This window comes from Prosopis cineraria, unplaced genomic scaffold (genome assembly GCF_029017545.1).
Source record: "Prosopis cineraria cultivar Desert tree isolate PC_DT_omini unplaced genomic scaffold, ASM2901754v1 PC9, whole genome shotgun sequence".
Classification (NCBI taxonomy): Eukaryota; Viridiplantae; Streptophyta; class Magnoliopsida; order Fabales; family Fabaceae; genus Prosopis; species Prosopis cineraria.
In genome coordinates this window covers 488,134-509,356 of record NW_026555340.1, presented here as the reverse complement: position 1 = coordinate 509,356, position 21,223 = coordinate 488,134, and the positions used below count along the sequence as shown (strand labels likewise).

Genomic DNA, 21,223 nt, shown 5'->3' with positions numbered 1-21,223 from the left:
TACAACAGGGCTGTTCATTCTTTTACTTCTTGTTCTCCATTTGAAATTGTTTATGGTTTCAATTCACTATCTCCTATTGATATTTTACCTTTGCCTTTCTCTGAGAATGCTAACACTGATAGCAAGAAAAAAGCTGAGTTTGTGCAGATTTACATGTTAAGGTTAAAGCAAACATAGAGCGAAAGAATGAGCTATATGCCAAGCAAGCTAATAAAGGCAGGAGACGTGTGATCTTTGAGCCTGGAGATTGGGTTTGGTTACATTTAAGGAAAGAGAGATTTTATAATCAAAGAAAGTCCAAACTTCAAGTTTGAGGAGATGGACCTTTTCAAGTTTTGGAAAGAATTAATGATAATGCTTACAAGATTGATTTGCCTAGCTCTTATGGCAATGTTAGTGCCAATTTAATGTTTCTGATCTATCTTTATATGATTCTGCAGATTTGAGGATGAATCCTTTCCAACTGGGAGGGAATGATGGACCTCATGGCACGGATGACATATCATTAATGGCAACGAAGCTTGAGGATGGTAATCATGAGCATGGTGACATGGAAGGAGCCCAATACTTCCAATCCAACGTACCTAAAGACCCATTACAATATATTGGAGGTCCAATGACAAGAGCCCGAACTAAAGCCATGAAGCAAGCCTTGTTCAGTCTTGTGCAAGAAATTCAAGAGCTTAGAGAGTATTGGGGCACTCCTCTCAAGCCTAAAGGAGAGCATCTATATGTGTATAATGTACTTAGGATCCAAACTCATGAAGAGTCAAGCCCAAGAGGTGCAGACCTTAGTCCAATGCAAGGAAGACTATAAGTTGAGCCTCTTGCAAGTAAGAAGGCATGAAACCCTAGTGAAGAAGTCAAGGTGACATGATTTTAAATCCTTTATGATCCCTTGATTGTCTCCTAAATTATTTCCTATTTTAATAGTCCTTTGATTTGATTTCCTATTTTGAGTCTAGTCAAAGGTTAGAATTAATTATAGTATTAATTTCTAAATTTTGTAATCCCATAATTTTAGGATCACATCTCCTAAATTATGTGGCTGAATATTTTATCATTATTTTATATTATTTCTCCTTTTAGTATTAGAAAATTAGGGTTTTAATTTTAGGAAATATTCTTTTCTATGAACCTATATAAATTAGGCATGCTCGCTCTTGTAAACAGAACAGAAGTTGAATGAAATTATTCATTTTTTGAGTTTATAACTCTTGTGAGCCTCAATGCTTTGTGGTGGCATCCCGTGTGAGAAACAGACGTGATCAAGAGCGTGATCCACTCTTGTGGTGTCTTCAAAGGTTGAGGTTCCTAGAGGCAGGTGTTCTAGAAGATCTTCTCCTTGATCGTTATCCTATTGTTTACCTCATATCTTTCTTTATTTTCATCATAAATCTCGTCTCTTTCCTTTTGTTCTTGTATTTTTATTGTATTTCAGGGTTCTGTCCCTAAACTAGCACGATTCTGCTTCCGCGTCCCATATCATTTATTCTTTCGGATCCTATATTCCATTCGGTCGTTGCTTTTTCCTCTCGCTCTGTGAGAGGAGTGAAATTGCTGGTTTCTCGCCCCTATCAGATAAAGGAAGAAGAGGGTATGCTTCTTTCCCAACTATAATAAAGCTCACTGAACTCAGCTAACGCTAAATCAGATCCCATCCCGTCAAAATCAATCCTATCTATAAAAATAACACGTAGCCGGGGACGAGTAACAAAATCCAATGGTTCCTTAGGGCAGGCATTACTATGAGAAAAGGTTGCCTCTCCAGCTGGGATATCATCCTTCAACAGGAAAGACTGGTCCTAAGGGCGCGTCCGTTATTATCATTTAAGGAATGTAGCAGGACGTGTTTGTGTGGAGTGTTGTGTATTAGTGGGGGTACACGTCAAACCGCGTGTCAAAATTGCTGATGTGGCTTCCTATTCCTCTGTGGAACCCGAAACACGTCCTTCTCATCTGCTGAAAACGGTGCATTTATTGTCGAATCTCAATACATTTGACTGCCTTAAGGAACGGATCTCAGAACTCGCTCACCCCTAATTTCTTTTTATACTAATAGACAGAGTCACGGTTAAAACTGTACAGACTGATTTGTACAATTATTTTTTCTTTACAGTGAATTGCATAGTTGCACAAAACTGTGTTTCAAATCAAAACAATAGTATAAATATAGCTAAAGATATAGATCGGATCAAAACCGAAGTGCGTACTAACTGATAGCAGTGCTAGCTTAATCTGTAATATTGAGTTCAAGCTCTAACATATAGCTGCATTATCTGCTTGTTAGGAAAGCTTTGATGCCTTTGATCCGTCATGTAATTTATACTTACATTAATAAATTAACAAGTGAAATAAAAAAAATAATAACTAATAATTTCATATCTTGAACAAAAATAATAAGTGAATGGTACATTAATCTTTTTACTGTAGAAATTATTTTCACTTCATTTTTTCTGAATTCAACTGAAATTTTATATTTTTTTAGGATCCACTAATAATTAAATCAAATCATTTGTCTTTAGTTAAAATTATCCTTACAAAAAATTAATCAACTAGAGTAGATGGCCTGGCCCAAAAAGAAAAATGAAGAAAATTGTAGCCGCAATCCACAAGGCATTGTACTTTGGAAATAAAATTAAAGACATTTTTTAAATTAGTCTAATCGAATAATGATGCACGAGATGTTGCTTTTGCTCATTCTATTCAAAGCTTCATTTGCCAAGCATTGAGCAGCTTCGTTGGGATTCTCTATGTGCCTTATGAGATTCACTGCTTCTTGATTCTTCATCACCTGCATATGCTTATATAAGAGACTCATCATCGATCATTATCATTCCAATTGAATTAAAAAGGCAAGGGGATAATCAAATATTTCAAAAAGATAAATCAATCTCATTTATTCTAAGATTAAAGAGTAATTTCATCCTTAAACTAAGGTTATTGGATGTTTGGGACTTTAAACTCATTTTATGTACAATATGTTCTCCTCAACTTTGAAAAACAGTGTAATTTTACCCCTACCACTAACAAAAGTTAATTTTAACAATTAATTGACTAAAAAATTAGTTAACAAAATTTAATTTTAATAATTAGTTGATTAAAAAATTACAAGAAGAACTTCAAAAATTAGGAAAAGAATAAAAAAATTACCCAAAATAATTAATAAGGATCTAAAAAATTACAGAAAAATGACCAAGATAATTTAGGTCCATTTCTATAATTTTTTTAACTAATAATTAAATTTAACATTTATTAATAATAGAGACAATATTATACCATTTTAAAAAATTGAATAAAAACTTTGTATAAAAAATGAGTTCATATAAGATCTCAAATGCTCTTAAACTTATAATTTAAAGAAAAATTTGTGATTTCACCCTTTATCCTAAGAAATGTTCGAATTATGAAGCATTACGACTTACGTCCCATATGCCATTGGTGGCTAAGATCAAAAATTCAGTGTCAGAATCGATCCTTTCAGCTCTGACCGCAAGTTCTGAGCTTCTGGACTGTCTTCTATCACCAGCGTCTGATGATTCACATGTCATCATACCTATAATATATTTTCGTGCATTACCGGAAATGTTAATTACTATATATCACTATAGTTAAGTGCATTTTTCAATCTAAATAAATCTTGTATTATTGGTATTGGAGATAAATAAACAGAGTATAAATTGCAACAAAATCAATTGTAACAAAAATCGCAGATGGGAGGAGTTGAACGCCTTTGGTATATGGTTCCTCAACTTTTCTTTCCTTCATCATTTTTTCCTTATATCGTCTTATCATTGCTTTCCTCTCCTTCTTCCCCTTTCTATTTATTCATCCATAGACTTCATCTCTTTCCTTTTGTTTTTCCTTCTTGTCATTGTTTTTTTTTTCATTTCAAATTTTTTTCCAGCAACCTGGTGAACTGATTAACCCAATGGGTTGGCCAGTTTTTTCATGGTTAATTCGGGGTTAACTAGGCTAAATTGAGTTGCTTTAATTCTGATTCACTTCCTTGTCTGAACTGGCCAAGAGACCAATTCACCAATTTACTAGTTCACCAGCTAGTCCGGTTTAGATTTAAATACCATACTTTTTCAATTAAAAATAGAAAAAAAGATATTGAATGGCCAGAAATTCACCTCATGCACTCACCCAAAGAAACATATGAAATAGGTTTGACAACTATCTCTGGATTCAAAATTTATCAATATTATATCATTTAAATTAGTTTTAGTCATATTATTATTGTCTTCGTTCTTATTTATTTAGATCAAACGCTATCTGATGTGAGAGATTTTTCACGACTGCCTTATAATTGACTGTAATATTTATTTTCTAATTAATATCATCAGCATATCAATGATGTAAAATATGAAATTGAAGGTAAAATACACTATTAATTAAAAAACGGTGAATTTACAGTAGGGATGGTAAAGTGCAATTTTTGAGTCACACAGCAGTAGGGATGTTGTTATTAAAATTATAATTATAATTTTATCTAAAATTAAATCAGAACCATTGAAAAGATTTGATAACAAAAGAAAAAGAAGGGAAGATAACAGTAAGAGAAAAGAAAAAACCCTTTATCCGAATTTACGTACCTTTAAAGAGCTTGCGAGTCCAATGGGGTGCTTGTTGGGCGGTAGGGTTTGTGTGATAAGCAACCCCATCTCTGCACACAACAGCCTTGCAATGTCCGATGTGAGCTGTCATGAGCTTTTCGCCGTTGATGACTATCGCCGACACCGCTGAGCCGATCCGGTGACTCATCCTCTCATCCTCCGATCTCATCTTTGCTCTCACATTCAGGTATGCTCTCTTCAGGGTCTCCTTGCATTTTCTAGTTATATGAGACTAGTACCAAAAACATATGTAATCAGATCAAATCAATCTACATACGTACGAACTCAAAAATACTTCACTTCTTCACCTCTCACGTAGAGAAGAGAAGAATAGATATCATTTATGACTTAGCTAGGCTACACAAATACCCTTGTTGACTTATTCTATGGTCACATATCTTTTATTACATACTTATCCGATTTTCTTTATAAGTCATTTCTATCAACCTCATAATATCAATACAAAAAAAAAATACAAAGAATAAAAGTGTATAAAATTTCCAATATGCCCCCATATAACAAATTCAAAAAGTGATTTTATGTTACTTTTTCTCTCTCATGAAAGTAATTTTAAAAATACTTTTTAAATATTATCTAAAAAATATACCATGACTTATAAATGGGACCAAATGAACCTTTTAAAATATACTTTATAAATGAGATCAGAGGGAGAATTGATCAAGCAGTAGGTCAACATTTCACTATATATAATTTTTGAGATAGATATGAAACAAAATTTGAAGACATGGGCTGTCAAGGATGCGAACTAGAAATATTTCCCGTAAATTCTCTTTTTTTGGGCCTTATTTTAGCGCCCCCTCGTGTTGAAAAGGAAAAAAAATAGTACAATAATGAGCACTAACAAATATTTGTGTTGTCTTTGTCTTGCCCTACTGCTTTCTCTTCTATAAATAAATATTTTCTCCTAACCTACCAATGCATCTCGTTTGGGTGCTTATTACTCCATCAAGGATAAGCACCATAGTAATCATCAGCTTTTAATGAGACTTGGATCATTTAAATTTCATTTGGACTTTTCAGTTTTAAATTTTAATTTTAATATTTATTTTATATTTAACAAAATAAAAAATTATAATAAATTTCATCACCCATCCAGCCAATATAAATTTAATCCTGACAGTTCAGTTTATTATTAAATTTTTTATATTTTTATAAATTGATTATCTAAATGTCATCTAAACAGTCCTACTTTAATATCATTTTTTATAATTTTTATAAATATTTAAAATACAATATTAAAAATGCAGATAATCTCCTAACTGAAACTTTTAAAATTATTTTTAAAAAAAATTACATGTTACAAAATTTAAATCTAAACCACAATAAATCTGAATTGTTAATTTATAAAACAATTAATAATATATTTGGACCATCTAAATTAAATTTAAATTTTCCAAATTGGTTATAAATGTTGATAAAGCATATTTATCACACAAAAAATTATAAAATTTATTTTAATAAGTATAAAAAAATTAAAATTAAAACCTTTAAATCTCAACTACCAAAATTAAATATGGAGGATCAAATTTTCATTATGATCTAAGAGTGATGATCACTATAGTGGCCCATTGACAAGCACTGAATAATGTGTGTGGGTGTGAAGAACATAATGCATCATCATTGACGATAAATTATTTGAGATATACAATAAAGTTAGAATTAATATGATAAACAAAATAAAATGATGAAAGAAGACTATTTAAATTTTAGTTAGTTTGTTTTGATGATCGTGAAAAATTTGATAGTTTTGGAATTTAAGATCTATAGTTTATGTTTTCACCAATTTGTGCCCTCTCTTAAGAGATTATTTATCATGGAAGGAGATCCTCTCCTCATCTCTTCTCTCCTTTTCCTCTCCTCATCCCCATCTCCACTTTTGGTTAAAAAATAAAGGGCTCAGATTCAATTATTTTATAAAATAATCATCATAATATTATATTAAAAATAAATAAATAATTTTAAACTGTTAAAATTTAATCTACATAGTTTATAATTGCAATAAAATAATTAAAAAATTAATTTATAAAACAATTTTATAACAGCGTACAACTGTAAATTATGCAGGTCAAATTTTAATGGTTTAAATTTATTTTTATTTTTATGTAATAATATGACAATTATTTTATAAAACAAATAAAGCTGGACAATTCATTTTATTATTTAAGGGTGAAGATGAGAATGAGGAGAAGAAAAGGAGAGAAGGGATGAGGAGAGGATCTGGACCGATTTATAATTTACTCAATGATCTCAAACCCTTACTCTACCACATTTAAAAATGCATTAGGGATTATATATATGCTATGAATTATTTTTCGTCATCTAATCAATCAATGAATGAATTTAGAATGAAATTTACTAAATTAAGTAGCTAGTGCTATATATATATATATATTATTAAATATTAAAGACTTAACAAATCCATAATAGGGCTGACCACTCAAATTAATTAAATAGTGTTTATAAAGATATTTACAAACTATTCACAAACAATAACAGATGTCACACACCCATAGAAAAATATAAATATTTAAGGTAGTGTTTGGAAGTTTTTTGGATGGAATAAAATGAGGTGGGATGATGGCTAGAAATTTTATACCACTGTTTAAGAGAATTTTTTAAAAATAGTGGAATGGTTTATGATGGACTTCCTAGTTCCAACTTCCAAGTTATTCTTAATCATCTTAAACTCTCTCTCTGTTATTTTTTAAGCTTCATTGTTTGGGAGTCAAAAATGCAATGGCCTTATAAATAAATAATATTATGACAAAATTACTGTTATCTAATTTCAAATTTATTAATGTCATAATAATTCTTAATAATGATTAAATAAAATTATTGATTCCTTTAATAAAACTACCGAACAATAGAATGCCTCATTCTATACATTTCGTCTCATTTCATTCCATTAATAACTATTTCTTTTTGTTTTATCATATATTCTCAAACATACCCTAAATTATGAGTCACAGTTTTATCAATTGAATCAACTTGTTTGATTGACTAAACAATGCAAGTTAAGGAACATTTAATTTAAAAGATTATTACTTACCTCTTTAAGCTGCTTCTGAAATAAATGGGATTGCATGTACTTGGTGACGCCATCTCCGATTAGAGCATCAAATATTCCGAAACACCAAAGTTCTGTGTTTTCCCTCTGTTCTCTCTGTATCACAACTGAATCACACTCGTCTTCATCGGAACAGTATCCTCCAATTACTCGCCGATCGATCACGTGATATCCATGTGACACTGGGTTCATCCATGAAGGCTGCTTCTTTATCTTTCTACGTCTCTTGCCTCCATTAATCCTCCACACTATTCGCCTTAGCCTCAATCCCTATGTTCTCAAATCGATGAACGACAAGCAAGTATGTGTTAATTAACAAGTTTATAAGAATTCGAATTAAGGGGGCAAAAAAAAAAAAAAAAACCTTACTTGGAGGGATGAAATTATAAAGGCATACTACCTTGAGCTTGAGATGAAGATCTCTGAATCTCATGTATGATAATTTGACTGTTTCTTCATATGGAGAAGAAAGACTTAGCTTAACCCTTATAAAGTTAATTTCTGGGTAGAAATGTTCTTTAACAAACGTTTTGGGTCAAATTCAAAACAAACGTTGAAGTCTTTGAAACTGTGCGCGTGAGAATTGAATTGAATTGGTGATTAATAATAATTGACTTTGATCAGCTGTTAGAGGCAAACTTTAAATATAAAAATAACGTTTTCAACGGTAAGATATTATCGAACATTATAAAATTAAACCAAACCTTTCATGCTGCCAACTAACGACCAGCCCGAAATTTATGAACATTTTATTTTATTTTATTTTTTGGACCTGAAATGAACATTTTTTTTATATCACATTGCTTTTTGTCTGTTGTGATACGTATTTCTGTTTTGAATATTCCGTTTTAATTATAAACAAATAATATTATATGGATTACTTAACTGAAAATATTCGTATTCCCTAATCAAAATTAAAATATTAAAGCATAACTTTTTTTCCTTTGACTTTATACAATGTTTCATTTTGATCATTTGATTTTATAAAGTATTTTTTTTAATCCTTTAACTCTAACACTCTTAGTTTCATAAAAAAAAATTACATTAAACTTTAAAATATTGACAAAACATTCTCAAATGTTGAAATATTAAGTTTACAATTTTTTTAAAATAACAATGATTAATATAAAAAATAATCATTTGAAATTAATTATATTAAGATTAAAGGACTACAAAGATACTTTGTAAAATTAAGTTATTAAATTGAAACTTATAAAGGACCAAAAGTATAGTTTGGCCAAATTAAAAATAATATTTTTTATATTTTCAAATTCAAAAAATTTTCAATTACCAAAAAAAAAAGTAAAAATCTCAGACGTAACGTTATACAAGAAAATTCCAAAACTCTTACCACTAGTGTATAAATGCTTAACTAAACCAGTTACAACTATTTATTTAAACTGATTCTACAACCGGTTTAGATAAGACCCGTTTAGATATGTGAAGGATATCTAAACCGGTTATACAACCGGTTTAGAAAAAGGGATATTCTAAACCGGTTTAGATAAAAGGTAAATAAAAAGATTTTATTTTTTTCACATTTTAAAAATACACTTCTAAACCAATTTTGATATCATAACCGGTTTAGATATGAATAACATCTAAATCGGTTGTGGTCACAACCAGTTTACAAACATTGCTTTATTAAAAAAAAACCATTTCATTTTTTCACTTAACCCACTAATGATAGGATGCAAACCTGCAAATTAAATGCAATATATATATCTAGCCAGCCAGAATACAACCCAATTCAATCAAATTAATTTAAAAATATTTACAATTTCATTTAATATTCAATATCCAAATAAATGCAATAATTTTTACTAATTCAACTACACCTATCCTAAACTCACTCATTAAGTGGATTATTGTTGTGAAGCTCTAACATAAACAGTCCCCAATGTCTTCTAATTTCTTGGATCTCTAATTGTGGAAATGGAGATGAATCATTAAACATCTGAAAAATCAAGGAGAAGGAATTTAAGTTAGCAATTCCAAGTGAATAAAAGATATATTAGATCTCTAAAATTAAATTTACCTCCTCAGTAAACTCTGTCAAGCTGGCCGTGATGATGTTGTACACGTGTCTCAACACATAAAAGCCACACAAGTTAGTAGGGGGTTGACGACGACTCTGTAGAATAACACAACATTGTCAAGTTTAAATTCAAAGAAAGCTCTCCAAAAGAAATTATGATGATAGATATTAATTACCTTTGGTTCTATCCATATAGGATCCTTGACATCACGTGGGGCCTTGCCTAACCGAACTTGCTGGCCAATCCTCATAGCCCTATCATCAACATCACATAGTTAGTAACTTAATCAAATAGAATAATGTATTATGGAAACACGCTTACTGTTCACAAGACTTCTTCATTCCCGGATTGAGTTTACGATGTAGAGAACATAAAAAAAAGATAGAATTGCTCTTCATCGAAAACACTATCAATTGCTAATGTGTACTGCAAAAAAAAAGTGATTTAAGCAAATATTCAATACTATTACAAATAAATTCAAATATGTTTACTTACAGATAGAGAAACAAGGAAAAGTAACACTCCTTGTTGCCTTCACTAAGCCTCTGATTCATGTATTCCTCTTTTGTCTCTTTGGTGGTCTCTTTATCATTAGTGCAACGTGGGCAAAGAAATCCGTATTGTTTGTCTTTGCTTGAGAAAACCAACATTTGATGCAAAAACCTATGATAGTTCAAACAAGTTAATTCTAAGAGCTCAATTGTTCAATTTCATTTAAATTTACACTTAGAATAAGATACTTACATCATTCCAATTTGAATGCTCGTCATAGTTTGGTCACCATCAATGAGAATCCGGCCTAGATCCTTATTCTCAACAAAAAATTTGTAGTTGTTAATGCCAACAAGATCAGGAACTGCTTTAAAAACTCTGGGAGGAAATGATCCACCATATGCCAATAGGACAAATTAGTCCCACGGACTCAACTCGCGTAACTGTGTCTTTCGACCTACTTTATCAAATGATGGAGTCTCTTGTTAAATTAAAAAAATTTAGTAAAATGTGCTTAAATTTAAGGAATGCATGACAATTAATTAATTCTATTACCAGATATTGAGGCATCCTAATAAGTCTCTTTAGCCATAAGGTAAAAGTTCCCTTAGCATCTTTTACTGTCTTAATCTCATCAGTAGGGAATGGGACATGAGCATCATCAATTTAGACCTTTTCAATGTTGACCTTGACAACATCTTCTTCAACTTTCTGGAAGTGGCATTTCAACCCCTTATGGATGAGACCGCGTGCTACTAAGTGTTTCTTTGGATCTTCCACATATAAGAAGCATAGCTCAAGGTCAGGAGCTGGGTCATCCTCTGAAGGAAGTGGAACGATGTTACTTCTTTTAGTGCTCGGATGACAAGCAGGAGAGTGGGTATATGGGGCACTTGACTACTTCTGTGAGCTCATCATCATTAACATTTCCTCCTTCATCTTTTGCAATTTAGCTTCAAGGGTAATCTCAGCATCTGCCCTTGCCTCTGCTCTTGCTTGAGCTAGTATCGCAGTCATCTCCTCCCTTGTCACAAGTCCTGAAGAATGGCATTGATGAGGTGGTCCAAATACATCCCTTATACTCACCCCTGATCCGACTCCCCTAACACGTCCAAGATGCTCTGGTTTCCCTATAGCTACAGTCAAGATGTCATTCCTTCCCTCTGGAATGAATGATCCATCAGATTGTTTTTGTTTAAGCTCATTCTGTAACATACAAATAACAAAAACAAACAATTAGTAATATTTTTATGTTTAAAAAAATACACAAAGGCAAATTGCTATACTTACAATTTTGGTAGCAACATCACGAGCTTACTCGCTTGAAAAGGACCCATCCTTCTTTTGATGAGCATGGATCCATCTCTCATCATGACGTACTGGAGATGGTGGAGATAGTAGAATTGAAGGATCAGATTGAGCTTCTTCTTCTCTCTTCATCCTCTTAGCCTTCATCAAGACTTTATCAGCCAAAGCATAACCTCCATGAGACATTGTTTGGGGACAATTATTCATTCTCCCAATCTCTTGTGTCCTTCTCCTTCTTTCCTGTGAATTAAAATTAACAAAACACATTAAATTAAATGAACTAATAGAAAATAAATTAAAATAAACCTACTCACCAAAGCCTCTGGCGTAGTCCGAAGCCTAAAGAATTCTTCAAAAGTAGCTGCATCCAAAAATGTATGCTGCATGCAAAGATCAGGCCAAGGCTGTCTTTCTAGCACCTCAACATGCACATATCTACAAGCTAGTGATGTCTTGAAACTCCTCCAACATTCAGAAGCCCAGATCATCAACCTTCGCTTAAAGTCTGCACTAGTAGGGACTTCGTAGGTGACCTACAATATGTGCATTACTAATTGTTAATGACATAGTAATAATAATTAGTAACAAGAGATGAAAATGCACTTTTTATACATTGATGGCTTCCCAAATCTATTCTTTCACACGTTCTAGGACATCATCCTATATGGGTGCTAATATACTCAGCTTGTTGCGAGCTTGGAGGGCTGCAAAACTGGTATACTTGGTCGCATTAGGCCCGATTGGCTTCCAATTGTTATCAAACTGAATTGGAATCTTTTCACCTCTACTTCGACTCAAAGCCACCTCTCTTAATCGTGTGCCACTTCTAGGTCTCCTCGTTCATGCAGATTAGTTGCTAGGCATGATTTGGTCTCCTGTTGCAGGGATGCTCTGGTCACCAGTAGTAGACACAATCGGAGTAGAAAGGTCGGGTTAGCCCTGATTAACACTTTGATCCTCCATGATCCTGTTTAAGCAATAAATAAAATTCATGAGTGATATCGCCAATAAAACATGTTCTAATATGAATCAAACACAAGAAATAACTACTTTAATAAATCATACATGTTCTAAAATAAATAATGCAAGAAATAACTAATTTAAAAAATCAAACAAAATGATAAATAAATAACTAACTTTTAAGATAGTTTTAAATAGTGATATTCTCCCATATCCCTTCACGGTGATCATCTCTTGTGCCATGTTCATCATCCACTTCATCTTCTACATTCATTACAGGTAGGCCTCTTGAGAAAGAAGGAGTCTCGAAAATATTGAAATTTGGACAATCCTTCCCATCAATATTAACCTCTCTTTTTCCTTCGAGAGCCACTGACCATCTTTTATTTCTCGAATCTGTGACATAAAATAATTGTTTTGCCTGGTTTGCTATAATAAAAGGTTCATTTTCAAAACTTAAATTATTCAGATTGACTAATGTAAATCCTAACCTATCATGTTGAATACCATTGTTAACATCAACCCACTTGCATTTAAAAATGGGGATTCTAAATTTAATATAGTCAACCTCCCAGATCTCTTCAATAACCCCGTAATAAGGCATGGATGTGAATAAAGGATTCTGGTCTTTTGAACTAGAGAAGTGCATGCCTAAGGCCACAAGCATAACACCACTATTCTGCACATTACACCTATTATCTAAAGACTTTGTGTAGAATAAATACCCATTAATTTCAAATGCAGTCCAGCATATAACATCACATTCAGGACCTTGTGCTAGGCCTTTAACAATATCAGAAACACAATCTTCCTTCTCAATCTTATCTTTGAACCACTTTGCAAAAGTATTATTATGTTCCCTAATCAGTCTTTGTTCATTCATCCTAGATCGACTATTTTGCTTCCTCACAAGTTCTTTATGCTCACTTATGTAGCCTTGAACTTGATCAACATTATCCAAGATGTGTAAATGAGCTTGTTGCAATTCATGAAGATCCACACTCTTTACAGAAATGCCGCGTCTATGATCTTTGACATCACATTGTCTCAATCTAAGGGATCGTACATTATTCAAGTAATCTTGGCAAAATTCTGCCGCTTCTTCAGAGACATATTTTTGAACAATGGATGCTTCAGGATGCTGTGGACTCTTCACATACCCTTTTAGGACTTTTAATTTTCTTTCAATTGGGTACATCCATCGTAAATGAACAGGGCCACACAACTTTATCTCCCTCACTAGATGAACAATTAGATGTATCATAATGTCAAAAAATGATGCAAGAAAGAGTTTTTCAAGTTGGCACAAGATAAGATATGCTTCCTTTTCCAGTTCATCCAATTCTTCAATCTCATGGACTTTACGGCATATAGCATTGAAGAAAAAGCAAATTCTAGTTATGACATCTCTCAGTTCATCTTTCCTGAAATCTTTAATAGCCATCGGGAGTAGTTGTTGCATTAAGATATGACAATCATGAGACTTGAGGCCTACTATTTTCAAATCCTTCATCGACACAAGCTTTTTCAAAATTTGAAGAATATCTTGAGGGAACTTTCATGTTGTGCAAGCAATCACAAAAGCTTCTTTTCTCATCCTTGCACAATGTATGTTTAGCCGAGGGATAATAAGTTCGCTTACCATTTAGCCTTGGGTGTAAGTCTTCATTAATTTTCATATCTACCAAATCTAATCTTGCTTTCACACCATCTATAGACTTGCCCAGTATATTGAGAAGTGTTCCAATAATACTATCACACACATTTTTCTCCACATGCATAACATCAATATAATGCCTCACATCAAGATAGTGCCAATATGGATGGTCAAAGAAGACAGACCTCTTTTTCCATATATTTTTTTCACTAGTCTTTATAGCTTTACTGAAGGAAACATTGATGTCTTTCACCAATTCATAAACCTGCTCTCCTGTCAATGGCTTTGGGGCAGTTTCATGTTCTTGGCCGCCATAAAAAGCTTTCTTCATTTTACGATAACGGTGAACCTCTTCAAGAAATCTCCTATGGCTAAGGTAGACTATCTTCTTTCCATGATGAAGTTGATAGTAACATGTGCCTTCTTCACAAATTGGACATGCTTTATGCCCCTTAATACTATAACCTGACAAGTTTTCATATGCAGGAAAGTCATTTATGGTGCAAAAGATTATCACACGTAGCTTGAATACCTCCTTCTGATTCGCATCAAACATGTCCACACCTACCTCCCACAGCTTTGTCAAGTCTTCAATCAAGGGTTTTAGGTACACATCAATGTCATTCCCTAGTTGTTTCGGTCCCGAAATGAACATAGATAACATGATATACTTACGTTGCATGCATAACATGGGGGATAAGTTGTAAATCACCAATAAAATAGGCCATTAGCTATGTATACTACTAAGGCTACCGTAAGGATTCATGCCATTTGTACTAAGTCCAAGCCTGAGGTTCCTTGGATCAATGCTAAACTCGGGAAACAATGTATCAATTTTCTTCCATTGTTCCGAATCAGCTAGATGTCTAAGCTTTCCATCAAAAATTCTCTCATCCACATGCCATCTTAGATTCTTTGCATCCTTTTCATTAGCAAACAACTATTGAAACCTCGGTATAATTGGAAGATACCATGGTACCTTTGTAGGAGCTTTGTTCTCTTTATACCTTGGTATCTCACATATCAGACACTTCTGCTCCTCTTTATGCTCTTTCCTATACAATATGCAGTCATTAGGGCATGCATGTATTTTCTTAAATTTCATGCCCAGTGGACATAGAATTTTCTTTACCTCATAGTAACGAACCGGCAACATATTCTCTTTCGGAAGCATTAATTTCAACAACTTAGGCATTTCTGTGAAACTCTTGTCGCTCCACTTGGATCTAGCTTTCAAGTTTACCAATTCTAACACTGCTTTCAATAGATTATATTCCTTGCAACCTGGGTATAAAGGTGTCTCTACATCATTGCACATATTATTATACACCTGGGATTACTCAAAGGCCTCTTTACCTACATCACAAATCATGTCCTCCAATCGATCAGTCATATCATCATTATCATAGTCATCATCAACATCTCGAGATTGAGATGTACTTGGCATCGGCATGTTCAATCTTTCACCATGCCATATCCATACTTTATAACTTTTAAGAAACCCCTTACAAATTAAGTGTTCATATATATCATTTACACTTAACCGACTCTCATTTAAACAGTCCCTACAAGGACAAGAAAACCTCTCACTATCATCTTCAGCATTGTTTTGAGAAAATTCTAGAAACCCCTTAACCCCATTAACATATTCTGTACTTGTTCGTTTGGCATCTATCCAACTACGATCCATGTATAATTTGACCTCCTAAAACATAATAGAGTTCATGGATTATTACCAAATCCATTACAATAGGGCCAAACAAAAAGTTCTAAAATAGAGGAAGGGAAAGGCAATTCTATATTATTTAGCTCTTTCCATATAAAGGAAGGGGCAAATAATAAGTTTTAAAAAAATTTTGACAAAGTCTTCCCTAAAAATTGGACTTCTCAATAATTTTACAATAGAAATTCAATAGCACAACTTAACGAATCACATTCCAACCAACAACAATACCTAAGCTAAACTAATAATCTAAATACGAACTTCGGGGCTAAATAATAAGTTCAAAAAAATTTCGGCAAAGTCCTCCCTAAAAACTGGACTTCCCAATAATTTTACAATAGAAAATATAATAGCACAATTTAACAAATCACATTCCAACAAACAACAATACCTAAGATGCACTCAAGATACGGGAAAGAGAAAACAAAGAAATTCATATAGATAAGGAATTTGTAGGAAATTTATTTGTGTCTAGTTTTATAACATATAATTTATTAGATTATAAATTATGGAAAGTGAGGGCACACATGGAATTCTCCATTATTATATAGAAATGTTTGGGAATACAAAGGAAAATTTAGAGAAGAGAAAGTCAAAGATGGTAAGAATTAAATTAAAAACATTATTCTTTGTTTAACTAAGAGACATCTTAGGTTATTGGGTGGATTATGGAGAACCCTAATCATAATAAATAAGTTCAAGTTATATTCAATGGACATCAATTTAACATTTTAAGAAGGAGAGTACAAAATTAGAGATGATATATTTATTGATGTTTATTCAAGTCTAATGGGTTATTTTATGGTAATCGACATTTACCATGTATTTGATTGAGGAAAAAAAAACCCAATATGAGATATTAAAAAGACATATTTTTCACTTATAATTCAAAGGGAAAATGTAAATGAGTGGGAATTAGATCTCAAAATATGAGACTAAATAAAAGAGGAATTGGATTATGTGTCACCAAGATAATTAACTCTATTTAAAATGTGAATAGATGTGTGGCATTGCACGAAATTAGGAGCAAGAGGAGGGATTAGGTAATGACATGGGAAAATTGGAAAAGAAGGATTATATGGCAATAGAAGAATTCAACCGCCAACCTTATGCTGTCATCTTTATTTATTGATTATTAGTTCCCATCAAGTTTATTATTAAAACAAATGAAAGAGGAAGAGGGAAGAGAATAATTTGTGTGCGTGGGCTGTCATCTCACTCTCAAATCAAAGCTTCAAAGACAATGAAATAAGAAATGAACTATAAATGAGTTGTACTATTTCCACAAGCCATTAGATTATACAAAGATACACGAAAGTGAGGTAGTGAAAGTTTTATTAGGTGGCAATGACTTTGGGTTAGGTGGCATGAAGATAGATTTGAATGAAGTAAGAAGAGTTGAGGTGGCAACAAGTGGGTTTTTCAGATGCACTTTTGGTGGAAAAAATATATATATATATATATATATATATGTATCACTGCCCATTTCCATCTAATACAACTATATATATATATATATCCATTAGCCTTATACACATTCATTCTTTCTTTCCTTCTGCAACCCAAAACCAAGAGAGAGTGAGGAAAGTTGGAGAATTATGGGAGGAAGAAAAGGAGAAACTGAAGAACAAGCTAAGTGATTTAAGGTAAGAAGAAGGAAAGCAAAGTTAGAACACATATAAGGTAGCAATCTTGCACTTTACTTTTGTATGTATTGGTTGCTTGAGTAAGTGTTGATGTGATTATGTGCTTTGATTGTTTTAGAAAGAGTTTGTTTCTCTAATGTAAGCCTAAGAAGAATTGAACTCAAGATTCAATATGATGAATGTTCTTCTTCATGATTCTTCTACCGTGATTATGGTTATGTGCTTATAAGGCATGATAATTTATTTGAACTGACCATGTACATCATAAGTAAATGTAAGTTTTGCTATTGAGATTATTATAATCTCACCCTCCAAAAGTTTATTAACCATGCAAGGATCAAACTCAAGCGAAAACAAAGGCAAGACAATTTAGGAAATTTGATTCCATGGTAAATATTGTTGTGCTGAATTTGTATTAATATTTTCACAAGTGCATGAAATTATGGAGCTGCATAGTTGCTGGAACTTGCTGTGGAAATATGTTAGTTAGTATTTCAAAATCAAAGTTGTTTTATTTTGGTGGTATGTAATGACTCAAAACATGCCAAGTCTACCTATTTATAACCAAATGACTATGTGAATGTTGTTAATGAGTATGCTTGCATAATAGTTAGTTTCATGTTCATGCTGGAGCTGGAAAACCATGAATATTTGTTCCTAGACAGAACACGTTTAGAGATTTAAAAGGACACCAACATGACTTTATTTGAATCAGTAGTACTTAAGATGTGATTTTTCAAACATGCAAGTTCAGCAATATGGGTAAAAGTTGGTGCAAGAACAGGGAGCAACATTTAACCAAAACTCTGTATCAACGGAGCTATCCAAAGTCAGTGATAAATTTTATGATTAAACTAGACATTCAAAGATTAATAGAACTTGGAATGATGCTATTTGGAGTCATAGAACTTAAGTTATGAATTTTTCAAGATAAAAAAGAGAATCAGTGGTAAGTGAAATGTCTTATGTACAGAGTTGGCTTTACCATTGAAAATGGGACAACTGAGACACGCAACGTCCTGTATAATAATTTCAAATTATGGAAAACTGGATAATATCTCCATAAAGCCATAGATCATATTAATTAGGTTCCTATAGCTCATGTTATGTATTTTCCAAGTTAGAACATAAAATCTGGATCCAGAATAGAGTCCATATGAGATAGTCTTAAATACTAATAAAACTGTATCAAGTGAGAACCGAAAATTATGTTCCATATTTTTCCCGTATAGTTAATGCCAGAATGTTTCCATAGAGTCCAAGATCATATCAATTGGAGTTCTATGTCTCTAGATATGAATTTTATGAGATAGGATACATTAATCTGGACTCAGTATGATTAAGAACTATGCAATTTTGAAGATTCATTAAACTGTACTAATTGGAGAAGTAAAAGTTGTGAGCCATATTTTTATCTAATAAAGGACACCTAGGGCTTTACAATAAGTCCTAGATCACCTAATTTGGATAAGTATAGTGCAAGATATGAATTTACAAAGCTAAGGCAAGAAATCTGAAAGGCGAACAGGGGAAAATAAAGCAATTTAGCACGAATAAACTGTCCACCATTCTGATCAACAATGATTTGTATGCATGCGCTCATAACAATGAAAGCAATTTCTTGCCAATCCACCACAATCACAAGGGAGTTCTTGCCAAGAAAGATTTCAACCAAAGATATAAAAATCAAATAATGAAAGCATTAGGTCTTTGATATTGCTAGCTACAGTCACCATTCACCCCTCACTCCACTCTCCACAATACATATTTGATTTATCATAGCAATTAGAGAACAAAAGAACAGAGAGAAGATGGAGAGTTGAGCAAATCCATACCGAAAAGGAAAAAAATAGAGGAGAAGAAGAGCTGCGGCGGCGAATAGAGACCCACACCGGCGACGCTGAGGACAGAGGATGAAGGTGGAGAGTAGTGGCTGCAAACAAGGGTTTGAAGTTTCTAAGCTCTCTTCCTCTCACAAGACCAAACATGAACTTCAAAATTGAGAGTGAGAGGCAAGAAAAATCTGATGGTTTAAATGAAGGGCAATATAGATTGTTTAAAGCAAAAGAGATCAACAAGTGAGCAATTTCGGCACCTTCGACAGTCCAGAAGAACTGATATAGTGAAAATTTGAAAAAAAAAAATCATATCTAAACCGGTTATTTAAAATAACCGTTTAGATATATTAAAAATTAACTTTTTTAAAAAATTTAAACATATTTAAACCGGTTACAAATAATAACCGATTTAGATATGATATATTAATTATTTTTAAAATTATAAATTATTATCTAAACTAGTTAATCCTCGTACCTGGTTTAGATATATGAAGGAAATAAAAAATATTAAATTATAAATATAAATCTAAGTCGGTTATTATTTATAACCGGTTTAGATATTGAATTCTAAACCGGTTCCTTTTATAACCGGTTTAGAAATCATCATATCTTCAATCTTATTTACAAGAATGCCACCGCCCCTAATTTTTAAACCGTTGGCGCATTAACCGGTTTAGATATGTAGGTTTAAAAACAATATTTTGCTATAATGTACGTACATCTAAACTATGTAAGTTTGAAAAATTTTCCGTTGAAATATGAGAGTTTCAAGAGAAGGAATTATATATTATTTTTTTATTTATTGGCATTATATGTGTTCGTCCACTAAGAAGTACAAAATGAGAGAAAATTTGTATTATGTTTCAAAGTTGAAAATTAAAAAAAAAACTGATAAATTTAAAGCTAAAGGGTAATTTTGGTCCTATAATTTTATATAAGGTTTTAGTTCTGGTTCTTTAATTTTATAAAATATTTTTTCAATTCTCTAACCCTAATAGCATTAGTTTCAAATGATTATTTTTTTATTGATCATTGTTATTTTTTGAAAAAATTAAACATAATGTCTCAATATTTGAAATTATTTTGTCAATACGTAAAAAAGTTCAATTTTAAAAATTTTTGTTAATGAAACTAATAATGTTACAGTTAAAGAACTAAAAAGATACTTTGTAAAATTAAAGGATAAAAATAAAACTTTGTATATTGTTAAAAAATTAAAAGTGTACTTTAGCCTAACTAAAAAAATATGAATGAAAAAGTGTAAAAAAAAATTACTGTCCATTAATTTTTTAGGGAAGCTTAAATGATTTTTATATAACATTTATGTTTAAATAGGGATATTTTAGTCAAATATATATGATTTAATAGTCAATTAATAGTTACATAGATGGAAATAAATTTTAAAAGTAGTAAAGAGGTTTGTGTTTTGTAACTATTGATTCTAGATGTGGTTGTTGTTGGTTTTAGTGTCACAATTTTGAATCAATAATTACAAAAATAAAAGTAAGGGAACAACAACTAACTAAAGTTATTGTGAGTGATAGAAATTTTGTCAAAATTAAAGAACTAAAAGATACACTTTAACCTTTTTGTTTATGTAAACTTAATTATTTAGCATTTTTTAAAAAATTAAATAAATAAGTTGGCTAAAATTATATTTCAAACATGTATGCAAAAAAATTTAATGAAATAGGAATTTAATATAATAAGATCTAGATTATGTAATTTATGTTTATTTTTTAAAATTTTAAAATTCTAATACAATATTTTAAAATCATTGATTTAAATACTTCCGTGCTTAATTATTTATAGTTTCTTAAATTGGGGAGAGAGGGAGTACTCAAATAGATTAT

General features: G+C 31.9%; 2 protein-coding genes across 6 annotated transcripts; both read right to left on the bottom strand.

The window, feature by feature from the left end:
• Positions 1-2,496: 2,496 nt before the first annotated feature.
• On the bottom strand, positions 2,497-8,196 carry LOC129319267 (putative protein phosphatase 2C-like protein 44). The gene is made up of 5 exons (XM_054964272.1): positions 8,108-8,196; positions 7,690-7,977; positions 4,599-4,851; positions 3,426-3,556; positions 2,497-2,794 (listed from the first exon to the last, which is right to left on the bottom strand). The coding sequence occupies exons 1-5, from the start codon at positions 8,138-8,140 to the stop codon at positions 2,657-2,659; spliced, it is 843 nt and encodes a 280-aa protein (XP_054820247.1). The 5' UTR covers positions 8,141-8,196; the 3' UTR covers positions 2,497-2,656.
• A 1,248-nt stretch (positions 8,197-9,444) lies between these two features.
• Positions 9,445-19,596, bottom strand: LOC129319210 (uncharacterized). 5 transcript variants are annotated; one of them, XR_008595463.1, is made up of 10 exons: positions 19,368-19,596; positions 12,159-12,513; positions 11,861-12,079; positions 11,529-11,786; positions 10,794-11,444; positions 10,491-10,695; positions 10,068-10,409; positions 9,922-10,000; positions 9,746-9,841; positions 9,445-9,664 (listed from the first exon to the last, which is right to left on the bottom strand). XR_008595463.1 is itself a non-coding variant. In XM_054964212.1 (10 exons), the coding sequence occupies exons 6-10, from the start codon at positions 10,514-10,516 to the stop codon at positions 9,557-9,559; spliced, it is 477 nt and encodes a 158-aa protein (XP_054820187.1). In that variant the 5' UTR covers positions 10,517-10,698; positions 10,794-11,444; positions 11,529-11,786; positions 11,861-12,079; positions 12,159-12,513; positions 19,368-19,596; the 3' UTR covers positions 9,445-9,556. The 5 variants fall into 5 exon arrangements, 3 of the variants coding, with proteins under 3 accessions (XP_054820187.1, XP_054820185.1, XP_054820186.1); XR_008595462.1 differs by having other exon boundaries at positions 9,922-10,172; positions 10,242-10,409; XM_054964212.1 differs by having other exon boundaries at positions 10,242-10,409; positions 10,491-10,698.
• Positions 19,597-21,223: the final 1,627 nt, after the last annotated feature.